Genomic DNA, 13774 nt, shown 5'->3' with positions numbered 1-13774 from the left:
CATTAAAGGCTCAGTGAGGGTCTTGTGATCTGTGCCAGTCTCTTCTTGTCCTCCCCTTGGCAAGCATCTTTTTCTTACCACTCTGTCATCCTAATGAGATGTCCGTGGATCCGTCGTATCAGATAAGTGATGAGCAGTGGAGAAAAGAAAATTCATAGAAGAGTAACATTTAAAGTAAAACGTATTTTTGGCCTTTTCCCAAAAGTGAATTTCATGGTCTATAAGCCACAAGCACATGTGTAGTCAAGGAGGAGAATTTATTGCCTAATACGAACCGTGGGAATATTCTAAGGGGAGTTCAGGGATCTTATAGGGATAATGTAGGATGAAACTTTTATATTTTAATTTGAAGTTGCATGAAATGTGTTGACTTTGGCCTAAAACTATTCATTGTTCTTAAACAGTTTCATTCACTGGCTCCCATGTACTATCGTGGATCCGCTGCAGCTGTCATAGTATATGATATTACCAAACAGGTAAGAATGTCCCCTTCACAACGGCCCCATTTGTGTTGATTCTCTGTCTTCAAAAGACCAAAACAGAGACTTGACTGCTTGTCATGCCAGGAGCCTGGAATGAGATTTCATAGCATGGTAGCCAGGGGTAATCGACACCATCTATTGAGTTTATTCACCTGTATATAGTGAAGCATTTCAAATTTTTCTACCAAATTAAGTAAACAACAATGATCATTCATTTTTCAAATTGACCGTCTGCTCGTAGAGGCAAGGTCATGTCTGCCAAGTACCCCTCTCCAGAATGTCAGCCTTTTAAGTGGAGGAAAATGATTTGGTTAAGTTCTGCATGTTTTGTGATTATGGAATCCTTATTTTCTATTAGTGTTTCCATCGCACTACTTAAAATGTCAAGGATAATGTTTATGTATGTATTGTATATATATATAGTATACCACATTTTTAGTTATCACGTTGGGGATCTAGGCTATCCATCAAGTAACTGCAGTGGTTTGCTGACTTTCTTTTTCCATTCCTGGAGTGCTGACTCAGCTCACAGGACTGCTGGTTTAATGATCCAGCACTGTTACCGTCCACGAGTTCCTGACCACTTCTACCTAGATGTGGTGTCTACCTTGGTTGGTTTGCTGGAGGATGGTTGGGAGTAAGGGCAGAAAGGAAATCAGGATTTCTCTGTCTCTCTGTCTCTCTCGTGTGTGTGTATTCTTTTTCTTTCCTGAAATAAGCACGAACATGTCTAGTCCTATGACTTAGTCTTTTTCATGCTGAGTCAAGGCTGTAATTTTCAATTGATGTTATTTATAGAAGAAAATTACTAACATGACTTTCTTCAGTTCATCAAGTTTCAATTTTAGAAAAGGAAAGTTCTACAGGTTATTTAAGTGTGACTTAGCTAATAAGTTTTGTGCCAGGACAGGGGTGGGATGTCAATGTACATGAGTTTCCTGAAAATATTTTCGTCTATTAAATTGGGTTGGGTTTACATTTCTACTTGGTTGAAATACTGTGTTGGTGGGTCTTTCCAATGATTGATTTACACTTTGGGTTTAGGATTCATTTCATACCCTGAAGAAATGGGTGAAAGAGCTGAAGGAGCACGGTCCAGAAAACATTGTAATGGCTATTGCTGGAAACAAGTGTGATCTCTCAGACATTAGGTAAGACACATTAAAAACTGTTCTTGGATAGTTAACATCCTCCGTCTCTGAATGTCCACATGTAAAAAGCTGTCATACCTGTGTTGTTAAGGCTGTTCTCCGTATAATCTTAAGGTGATGTATCGAATCAAACACTTTGGTTTCCCTCAGAGATACTGAATTGTTGACCTTTTTTTTTTTTTCTTTTTTAACCTGAAACGAGATTTGCAGGGACCCAGTCTGTAGCGACTAGAGATTTGATGATAGCTCTATGGAGCCTGATAAGCTAGCTATTTTTACTAAATAAAAATGCTATAAAAAGGAATAGTGAGTGGCACCTGGGTGGCTCAGTCAATCAAGCATCCTACTCTTAATCCCAGTTTAAGTCTTCATCTCATGGTCGTGAGTTCCAGCTCCACATTGGGCTCCAAGCTGGGCGTGAAGCCTACTAACAAAAAAAAAAAAAAAAAAAAAAAAAAAAAAAAAAAAAAGGAATAGCCAATTTGTATCATCTATCTGTATTCCCCTGGTTAATTCAACTCTCAGCAATTCAGTCGGTGATCTTCATGAAGACAAAGACATCATGCCTCAGGTTTTGCTAATCCAAGGGTGATTCGGCCAACATTTGATAAACAATGGAAATAGATCTTGTAAAAGCTCTTAACATGGCCTTTGACAAATCGCTCTGCTTCTTTGGGATTTCAGACACTTTGTATCACATTGCATCAGGTTGGTTTACAATAACAGCCATAAACACCACTTAATCATTTGTTTTTCTGGGGACTGGACAAATGTCTAAACTCCCTAGACTTGGGTCAGATCTCTCCATTCTTTACTGTGACCCTAAAACAGCTTGCTTGTCTAGAATTGCAACAGAATCACTAACTTTTGTCACGGGGTTGGGGGAGGGCGGGTGGCTAGAGACCGTGTTTTGCTAGGGAAGGTTCTATCATCTGACACCATTGAGTTATAGCAAAAGCATGGCTGTAATGGTACCAAGCTTTGTGTATTGCGGCAGAACTGATAGAGTGGAAGTTAAGCAGACAGTTATTTAAAGTTGACTGGGATTATTTAGGATTCTTGGTGACATGAAACGGAGTCCCGCTTGAAATTATTTTCAGGAAGAAGGGAACTTATTGGAAGGTGCTGGTATCCCCACGGTAAAAAAAAGCAAGGCTGCCTTTAGCTTTGGCATTTGATATGCTCCATATTTAGTCTCTGGCACTCTCTCTGTTTCTAGTTTAAATTGCCAAAGGAAGGATCTCCCCATATCATGACAAGGCATTTGTGGCCAAGAGAGGGGATTTGGGAGGTACAAGATGATTTTTCCCCCGTAACCATGAGAATAGGGAGGTAGGTGGTCTTGAAGAGGGGCAGCTCCTAGAAAGGTACAGGCTGGTCAGACAAAACGTGTCTGTGACATGTTGGCTTGGCTACTCATACCTGGAGACGTACCGTACGTTCCTTTTAAAAGGAATTCACTTTTAAAAATGCACTGGTATAGTATTCTCCTTAGAAGGCATTCTGCTTTGTGGCCAGTCTATATAAGCCTATATATATATATATATACACACATATATACATATAGAGGCTATATATGTATATATGTATATGTATATGTATACATATATATATGTATATATATACATATACACATATATAGCCTCTATATGTATATGTATATGTATACATATACACATATATAGCCTCTATATGTATATATGTGTGTGTATGTATATATATATATATATATATATATATATATATATATATATAAAATTTTCAAAATGTCCCACCTAACAGAATCCATCCATCTCACTTTGAACTGTAAATTCACTCACAGCCCCTCCATCCCCAGTGGGAGACCGTCCAGGTACTACATCCAGTGGTGACATCATGGGCCTGCTGTCCCACTAGTTCCGGTTTGTGGATAGTACCCTTTCGCCTCTAGTTTGGCCTCAGTGAGGTTGGAATGTGACTTCTCTTGCAGTTGTGGTTTAAAGTAATGGAGTATATTGTATCCTTTGTTACACGCAAAGTTATGTTGGATGCTACTTGTTACTGGAATCATGCAGCAAGGAAATGACTCCCTTTGCAATTCTCTTTCAAACCCTCAATGAGAAAGACTCGTTGGATTAAGTCACAGAGGAAGACTAGATGGATCTAATAAATTTTTGATTTTTAAATATTTATTAATATATAATTTAAAATTTTAATTTCTTTATAAATATATTTCATTGAACTAATTTAGAAACCATAAAATCCACCTGTCTCTTAGTGTACAGGTCAATAAATTTTTGTATAATTATAGGGTTGTACAGTCATCATCGCATCTAATTTTAGAACATTTCCATCACCCTGCAAAGAACATGTCAATTTACAGTCTCTCCCAACATCCAGCTCCTTCCAGCCCCTGGCAACCACTAATGTACTCTCTTGTCTTTATAAATTTGCTTTTTCTGGACATTTTGTATTATAAATTGAATCATGCGCTTATGTGGTCTTTTGTGACTGGCTTCTTTCACTTACCATAATGGTTTTGAAATTCATCTGTGTTGTAGCACGCGTTAGCACTTCATTCATTTTTATGGCCGAATAATATTTCATTGTGTGGGTGTACCATATTTTACTTTTTCATTCACTGGTTGAATGAAACTTGAAATTTGAGTTGTTTTCACTTTTTGGCTACTTTATTTATTTTTAGAGAGAGAGTGAGACAGCAGGCACAAGCAGGGGAGGGGCAGAGAGACCGGGAGAATCCCAAGCAGGCCCCGGACCAGCACAGAACCGGACACAGGGGGTTCGGTCCCACGAACCGTGAGATCATGACCCGAGAGGAAATCAAGAATCATTCACTAAGTGACTAAGCCACCCAGGTGCCTCACTGGCTACTTTAAAAAGTGCTGCTGTAAATGATCATGGACAAATTTTGTGTGGACACATGTTTTCATTTCTCTTGGGTATACTCCGAGGAGTATAATTTCTGTGTCACGGAAACTTTGTATTTAACAATTTGAAGAACTGCCAAACTGTTTTCCACAATGGCTGCACCATTTTATATGCCTACTGGCAATGTATGAGGTTCCGATTTCTCCACGTTCTCAGCCAGCACTGTTTTTAACCTGTCTTTTGCATTATTGCCATCCTAATGGGTGTGAAGTTGTGTCAATGTGGCTTGGGTTTGTATTTTTCTAATGACTAATGATGTTAAACATCTTCCCATCTGCTTATTGACCATTTGTATATCTTCTTTGGAGACATGTCTCTTCAAATCCTCTGCCCAATTTTTAATTGAGTTATTTGTCTTTTTACTATTGAGTTGTAGTTCTTTATGTATTATGAATACAAGTCCCTTATCAGATATAGGATTTGCAAATATTTTCTTTTCCTTTTTGTGAGTTATCTTTGCAATCTTTATTGTGTCTCTTGAAGTACAAAACTTTAACAACCAATTTGTGATTTTTTTCCCTTTTATCTCTTATGGTCAAGTGATTGACTAATTAAGATCACAAAGATTTACTCTTCCGCTTTCTTCTTTTTTTTCTTATGCTTTCTCTTAAGAATTTTGTAATTTTAGAGCTTACATTTATATCAGTCATCTATTTTGAGTTGATTATTGTGTGTGTTATGAGGTGGAGGTCCAAATTAATCGTTTGTGTGAATATCTAATTCCCAGCACTATTTGTTAAAAAGACAACTTTTTCCCAGTGAATTTTTTTGGGCACTTTTGTCAAAGATTAGTTGATGATAAATGTAAAATCTTATTTTGGGCCCTTGATTCTAGTCAGTTGATCTATACTTCCTTATGCTAATGCCGCATGATTTTGATTGCTAAGTTCGAAATATTTATAAGTCCTCCAATTTAGTTTTTCTTTTTCAAGATTGTTTGACTGTTTGACTATTCTGGGTCTTTTCCATTTCCATGTGAAAAGGATTCTCTTCTCAATTTCTGTGAAAAAGCAAATGAGATTTTAATAGAGAATGTGTTGAATCTTTAGAACAGTGTGGGGATTATTGGCATCTCAATAATATTAAGTTTTCTGATCCGTGAATATAAGATGCCTTTCTATTTTATTTAAAGTCTTCTTTAATCTCTTTTACCCATATCTCATAGTTGCCAGTGTACAAGTTTTGCATTTCCTTGTTAGCCTTGTCCCTAAGTGTTTCATTGTTCTTGATGTTACTGTGAATGGGACTGTTTTGTTAATTTTGTTTATGGTATGTTCATCGTTAGCGTATACAAGATTATGTTGTCTGTGAATACAGACAGTCTTACTTCTTTCTTTCCAATAAAAGAAATCTTTTATTTCTTTTCCTTGTCTAATTACCCTTTTTAGACCCTCAATACAATTTGAATAGAGATGGTGAGAGTGGACATTATTGTCTTCTTCCTGGTTGTAGGGGCAAAGCATTTAGTTGTTCTTAGTAAGTAGGATATTGGTGGTATGGGTTATGTAGGTCCTCTTTATCGATGTGGGGGAAGTTCCCTTTATTCCTAGTTTGTGGAGTTTATTTTTCTTATGAATGAATGTTGAATTTTTGTGAAATGATCTTGCTGAATCTTCTGAGGTGATCATGTGGTTTTTGTCCTTTATTCTGTTAATATAATGTATTACATTAATTGATTTTCGAATGTTAAACCCCCTGCATTCCTGGGACAGATTCCACTTAGCCCTGACACGTAATCCTTTTTATACGCTGCTGGGTTCAGCTTGCTCATATTTGGTTGAGGATTTTTATGTCTGTATTCATGAGAATATAGGTCTGTAGTTTTTGTGTTTTTTGTGAAGTCTTTGTTTGATGTTGATATATCAAAGCAGTAGAGTTTGTAGAATGAGTGGAAAAGTGTTCTTTTCTTTTCTGTTTTCTAGAAGAGTTTGTGAAAGATTGATGTTAATTCTTAAGTGATAAAATCACCAGTGAAGCCATCTGGACCCAGGCTTTTCTTTGTGGAAAGATTTTAATTACCAATCCAACTTCTTTATTTGCTGTAGATATACTCAGGTTTTCTATTATGTCTTGGGTTAGAGTAGTTTGTATATTTTTAGGAATTTATCCATTTTATTTATGTTATCTTATTTGTTTGTGTAGTGCAGTATTCTCTTATAATCCTTTTCATTTCTGTAAGGTCAGTAGTAATGTCTACGCCTCTGTTCCTGATTTTAGAAATTTTAGCCTTTTATTTCCTGCTCAGTTAGCTAAACGTTTGTCAGTTTTGTTGATCTTTTCAAAGAACAACATTTAGTTTCACTGATTTCTTTCCATTGTTCTTCTGTGTCATTTATTTTCCCTCTGTTCATTATTCCCTTCCTTCTGTTTGCTTTGGCTTTACTTTGCTCCCTTTTTTTCTAGTTTTTCAAAGTAGAAGTTAGCATATTTATTTGAGATCTTCCTTTCTAATTTTGACATTTACAGCCATAAATTGCCCTCTAAGCACTGCCATAGCTGCATCCCATATGTTTTGGTATGTTGTATTTTTGTTTTTATACAATTCAAAGTATTTTCTAATTTATTTTCAGACCCATTTTTTTATTTGGTAGTGTAGTGTTTAATTTCCATGTATTTGTGAATTTCCCAAATTTCTTTTTTAAAGTTTATTTATTTTGAGTGAGAGAGTGTGTGTACGTGAGCTGGGGAGGTACAGAGATTGAGAGAGAGAGAGAGAGAGAGAGAGAGAGAGAGAGAGAGAGTTCCAAGCAGGCTCTGTGCTAACAGCACAGATGTGGAACTCAAACTCACCAACCGTGAGATCATGACCTGAGCCAAAATCAAGAGTGGGACGCTTAACTGACTGAGTCACCTAGGCGCCCTAGTTTCCCAAATTTCTGTTGATGGTTTCTAATTTAATTCCATTGTAATTTGAAAACATACTTTGTATGATTTTAATTATTTTAAATGTATTGAGGATTATTGTATGGCCTGGTGTATGGTTGATCCTGGAGAATATCCCATGTGAGTTTGAGGCTAATAAATTTTCAACACGTATTTTTATATTTGCTATTCTTCCTTTGAGAGGGAGAGAAAGAGCAAGAGAAAGAGAAAGAGCAAGCTTTCAGGCTTAACATTGAGGGCCTCTGCAGGCAACTGTATTTAGCTGGAATTTAATTATATTTTGTCTTTATTGTACTTATTTTTTAGAATTACATTTTTTATGACAAGTGATGCTAGTGTTCCATTTGTGGTAGTGATATAAATTTTATTGCAAAATGTTTAAAAAGTTAATGTATGTACATGACATGATTGTCTACATGGAAACTCCGAAGGGATATACCAAAAAACTCCAAAAACTGATAACTGGGTTCAACAAAGTTTCAGGATATGCAATATACACAGAAAAATCAATTATATTTCTGTATCTAAAAATGAATATGCAGAAACCGAAGTTAAAAACACAAACTCTTGACAGTTGCTACAAAGAAAATGAAATACTTAGATATCTACTTAACAAAACATATATGGGATCTGTATGCTGAAAATTATAAAATTCTTACGAAAGAAAGCAAACAAGACTTGAATAAATGGAGAGACATACCATGTTCATGAGTTGGAAGTCTCAATATAGAACAGATGTCAGTTCTCCATAAATTGATCTACCTATAGGTTCAGTGTAGTCCCTATGAAGATTTTAACAAGGGTCGGTTTTTTGTTTTGTTTTGTTTTGTTTTGTTTTGTTTTGTAAACAGAAACAAGTTTGTCCTAAAATTTATATGGAAAGGCACAGGTACTAGAAAAGCTAAAATGACCTTGACAAAGAAGAATATAGTGGAAGAAATCACTGTCTTCTCTATTAAGGCTTACTGTATAGCTACAAGACAGTGTGGTGTTGGCGGAAGGATGTACAAACAGATCAACGAAACAGAATAGAGAGCCCAGCAAATAAATATGCTCAACTGATTGTTGACAAAGATGCGAAAGTAATTCAATGGAGGAAGGATAGCTTTTTCAATAAACAGTGCTGGAGTAATTGGATATCCATAGTGGAGGGGAACCTGCAAGCCAACCTCACACCATATGTAACAATTAACTCTGAAATGAATCCTAGAGTTTCATGTAAAAAGTAAAACTAGAAAACTTTTAGAAAAGTTCCCAAGAGAAAATCTTGAGGATCTGGAACTCGGTAAAAAGTTGTGAGACTTGACAGCAAAAGTACCCTCCATGTAAGGAAAAGTTGGTAGACGGGACCTCATCAAAATAAAAACATTTGTTCCGTAGGGGCGCCTGAGTGGCTCAGTTGGGTGAGCGTCCGACTTCAGCTCAGGTCATGATCTCACGGTCTGTGAGTTCGAGCCCCGCGTCGGGCTCTGTGCTGACAGCTCAGAGCCTGGAGTCTGCTTTGGATTCTGTGTCTCCCTGTCTCTGCTCGTGCTCTGTCTCTCTCTCTGTCTCAAAAATAAATAAACATTAAAAAACAAAAACAAAAACAAAAACACTTGTTCCGCGAAAACTCCCGTGAAGAGGATGAAAAGCAAGCTGCAGACTGGGAAAAATTACCTGCAAACTGTATCTGACAAAGGATTAGCACTGAAACTTAACAGTTAAAAACCCTAATTTGTTTTTTTTTTTTTTAATTTTTTTTTTCAACGTTTTTTATTTATTTTTGGGACAGAGAGAGACAGAGCATGAACGGGGGAGGGGCAGAGAGAGAGGGAGACACAGAATCGGAAACAGGCTCCAGGCTCCGAGCCATCAGCCCAGAGCCTGACGCGGGGCTCGAACTCACGGACCGCGAGATCGTGACCTGGCTGAAGTCGGACGCTTAACCGACTGCGCCACCCAGGCGCCCCAAAAACCCTAATTTGAAAATGGGGAGAGTCCGTCTCACCCGAGAGAATATCAAGGTGGTCAGCACGGGTCTGAAAAGGTGCTCGGCATCATCGGCAGACCTGTCGGAATTGGCAGAATAAAAGTGATAAGACCCAATGCTGGCGAGGACACGGAAACACTGGAGCACTCCTGTGCTGCTGGGGTGCACGTAAAATGGTACAGTCGTTCTGGAAAAACAGTTTGGCAGTTTCCTTGAAGACTAAATATGCAATTACATATGCCCAGCAATCATACTTTGGGCACTTATTCCAGACAAATGAAAATTTACATTCACACAAAATCCACACGTGAGGATTCATTGAAGCTTTTTTATTTTTATTTTTTTTTATGATGGCCCAACACTGGAATAAGCCCAGATATTCTTTGAAAGGTGAATGACTCAGCACAATGTGGTACTTCCGTGCCATGGGATCCTATGCGGCAGTGAAAAGGAACAACGTACTGGTACAGGCAACTTGGATGAACCTCCAGAGAAATGATGCTGAGTGAATAAAGCTGATCTCAGAGGTTTTATAGTGTATTACTTCATTTATATGAGATTTTGAGATGAGAACATTTTTGAAATAGAGGACATATTAGCAGGGGCGCCTGGGTGGCTCGGTCGGTTAAACGTCTTGTCTCTTGGTTTCAGCTCAGGTCATGGTCTTGCAGTTAGTTTTGTGAGTTCAAGCTGCGCCTGGAGCTCTGCACTGACAGTGGGGCACCTGCTGGGATTCTCTCTCTTCCTTTCTCTCTGCCTCTTCCCCACTTGCACTGTCTCTGTCTTTCTCAAAATGAATAAATACAGTTAAAAAAAAAAAAAAAGAAGACGACATATTAGTGGTTGCCAGGGGTTGTGGTGGGCAGAGGATGGGGAGGAAAGTGGGCGTGGCTATAAAAGGACAACACGGGAGACCCTTGTGATGTTGGAACCATTTGGTGCTCTTCTCTGCAGTGGTGGACACGTGAACCTACACAGGGGTTAAAATTGTGTAGAGCTTATGGGGCTCCTGGGTGGCTCAGTCGGTTAAGCATCCAACTTCGGCTCAGGTCATGATCTCACGATTCGTAGATTCGAGCCCTGCATCGGATTCTGTGCTGACAGCATTGGAGCCTGGAGCCTGCTTTGGATTCTGTGTCTCCCTCTCTCTCTGCCCTTCCCTCACTAATGCGCTCTCTCTCTCTGTGTGTGTGTCTGTCTGTCTCTCAGAAATAAACATAAAAAGTTAAAAAAAATTGTATAGAACTTAACGCACACAGATGAGTACCAATAAAACTGGGAAAATCTGAATAAGACAGAGTGTATTAATATCAGTATCCTATTTGTGTTATTATACTATAGTTTTGCAAAATGTTACAGTTTGAACCTGGACAAAGTGTACAAGGAATCTGTTTCTTATAACTGCAGGGTGGATCTATAATTATCTCAAAAAAATTAATGAACAAAAGGTTGATTTAGTTAGAAATAATAAGTAAATATTGGAGCAGTGGTATATACGTAGATTTGTGTACGTATATACACACACACCACATATATGCATATCGTATATATTATATATGGTGGACTGAAGTTTCATAAGCACATTGGGTTAAATGATGAATTCAACCATCCCCAACACACATAGGGTGCAAAAGAAAAACGGATTAACTGTATTAAAACTCCCATTTAGGAAAGCAGGGAGTCCTTGCTCAGAATATAAACTGCCTCCCACTGGACAGGATTAGTCTGGTAAGTGATAGGGCCTAATGGGCATCTGCTGTTGACACTTTCCATGGCAGTGGAATCAGGTTCTTGGTCAGCCCGTCTGGCTGCTCCAGATTGTGCCTGCTGGTATGATTTTTCTGGGGAGTTAGCCAATTCTCTATACTCCAGACCTTATTTAGAGCTTGACCTTCTTTTATGCTAATCCTGAAACACTTTGCCTTTCTGTAATTGCCAGAAGGCTCTATTTTATTTTTCACTGGGGGTTTGGAGAGGGACCGTGCGTAGATTTGACATGCGTGTATAAGCGTGTATATGGGTGGAGCCGGGGTCCTCTAACAGACTTTGGTTGTGTAAGCTTGTAAGTCCAGAAGAAGAGGTAACACTGGCGTGTTTTGAGAGCGTAGCGGAATTTAAAAGGAATTAACGCTGTGAATTTGACTTAGCCCACTTGAGACGTTTGTGAACAGAAGTGCTTCACGGAGGAGGTACCCGACCATCCAGTCACTGTGTTTTGAATTCTTGTGTGTTCCAGAAGACGATATAAAGGTCTGACCACACTACCCAGAGTGAAAGGCATTCAGAAGCATCTGGTCAAGTGAATTCAGGCCTTCTAGCTTGTTTTATTAGGCTCCTGATCTTTGTGAGATTTTCCTGAATATCTTGATGAATTCTAGACAAAATGTCCTTGTGCTCAGGTTACTGTGAAATTGGAGTCATATGCATCCTCTTTGAGGCAAGGAGGCAAACTGGAATTGGCCATGCTGTATGTATGACCGTCCATGCAGTAAGTGCTGGTTGTCACTTTTCTTTCCTGCAGTGAACATGTGCCTTGGAGAAAAGCTCTCATCACAGCTCTGATCACAGGAGAGTATACGGTTCCTGATGGGGCCCAAGAAACAAGGCCCCATCTCCTTACCCCCTGGGCCCTACCATCTGGTCGTGCTGAGGTAGGGATTGCAAAGTTGGGGACACTCTAGGGAAATACAGAATTGCAAGAAAATAAGAGAACCTCAGCTGAATTGATTATGCAGGACCTGAGAGGCCCACGAACTAGAAGGACAGGGGCAGCTCAGAGCAGAGAGAGTGAGCTGTGCAATTTGCCTCACATGGGTGGCAGGAAACGCTGACATGAGTGCCACGTAGTGGTGGGTCACTGGGTTTTTGAACAAGTGATGCATGGGGCTAATTCCAGGTGGCTCGAAGGAGGGCAGATTTGGCCTGGGGTCTAGCTAGAAAAGAAACCTTCTCAGGAAGTCTGGGGAGCCCACAAGAGACTGCATGGCCCTGTCCTGGGCCTGGCAGAGAATTGGAGTAGACGAGTCTTGAAAGGAAAAAGAGAAAGAGGTCACCTTGCTTCAGCAGTTTTAAAAGTTCCACAAACATGAGAATCATGCAGGGCACCTGTTAAAAATTCAGATTCCAGAATCCAGCTCCTGAGATTCTGATCCAATAATCAGAAGGCTGGAGATATATGCATTTTGTAAAGTGGTTCTTTTACAAGTGGTCTAAGGGCCATCCTTGGAAAAGTATTGCCTTAGGTGATAGGGTTGATGACAGGGGGGAATGAGGAGGTCCTAGAACTAGCTGGGCACATGTCCAGCCTGTACAGGCCACACCTGCCTCCCTCCTACTCTCCAGACCTCAGGGAGAATGGAAACAGTGGTTCTTCACCTTTCAGGATCCAGCACCCCTGACCCATCATCCTGTCATCCCTTTATTTATTTTTTTTTTTTTAATTTTTTTTTTCAACGTTTTTTTATTTATTTTTGGGACAGAGAGAGACAGAGCATGAACGGGGGAGGGGCAGAGAGAGAGGGAGACACAGAATCGGAAACAGGCTCCAGGCTCCGAGCCGTCAGCACAGAGCCTGACGCGGGGCTCGAACTCACGGACCGCAAGATCGTGACCTGGCTGAAGTCGGACGCTTAACCGACTGCGCCACCCAGGCGCCCCCTGTCATCCCTTTAGAAGCACGGCCAGTTCTCTGGCCCCCTCTCTTTGGCATCTCACGCTGAGAGTCACCAGAAGAAGAGATATGATTGGGTTTGTCTCCATCTAATTAACATCAGGCTCCTGCTTAGGTCAGCACCTTGTACCCAGCCACCTCCTGGATGGTGGGTCTTCTTCATATCCAGCCTATAGTTGGTTGACTTCAGCTTGGGCAAATGATTAGGGTCACCTGGCTATGGCACTTTCACAAGAGGGGCTTCAGGTGTCTCAGGAACCATCTTCCTAGTTGGCAATGGGGGCGAGATCCTCCAGGTCTTCAGAGGAAGAAGAGGTTATCTTATTCTACCCCTGACCCCTAAGCCAGAATTACCCCCTTCACGTTTCCCTGTCAGCTTTATAACCAAGCTTTGACCTGTAGCCATGAAAATAAGTACTTTCCTGTGAGAAATTACTTCCACCCTACCCCTACCTTGTAGTAGATCCCAGGCCTGTTTCTTTTGCTTGGTCTTCTTGTCCTGATTTTGAACTCATGACCTTGTATGTGAACCCTCTTGGACTGCCACATATTAGAACTCTCCTTTCCTTTCTTGATCATTTAGACATTTGGTTTCTTTTAATGGATTCTAATTTGACCAATCCTTCAAGCTCAGGGGTCTCCCACTGGCTTTGCCTTGGAATCCCATACCTCACCAGTACGTTGAGGC

The 13774-nt window shown here is 39.7% G+C and overlaps 1 protein-coding gene across 1 annotated transcript in view; it reads left to right on the top strand.

Annotated features, from left to right (window-relative positions):
- Positions 1–13774, top strand: part of RAB31 (RAB31, member RAS oncogene family) — a 130178-nt gene that overhangs the window by 83845 nt on the left and 32559 nt on the right. The window contains exons 4-5 of the mRNA XM_042910638.1: positions 405–476; positions 1527–1633. Of these exons, the coding sequence (XP_042766572.1) occupies positions 405–476; positions 1527–1633 (179 nt within the window). The remainder of the gene's footprint in view (positions 1–404; positions 477–1526; positions 1634–13774) is intronic.

The sequence above is a fragment of the Panthera leo genome, chromosome D3, assembly GCF_018350215.1.
Source record: "Panthera leo isolate Ple1 chromosome D3, P.leo_Ple1_pat1.1, whole genome shotgun sequence".
In the NCBI taxonomy this organism is placed as follows: Eukaryota; Metazoa; Chordata; class Mammalia; order Carnivora; family Felidae; genus Panthera; species Panthera leo.
The sequence above is the reverse complement of the archived record's forward strand: the minus strand, read 5'-3'. Positions and strand labels throughout refer to the sequence as shown.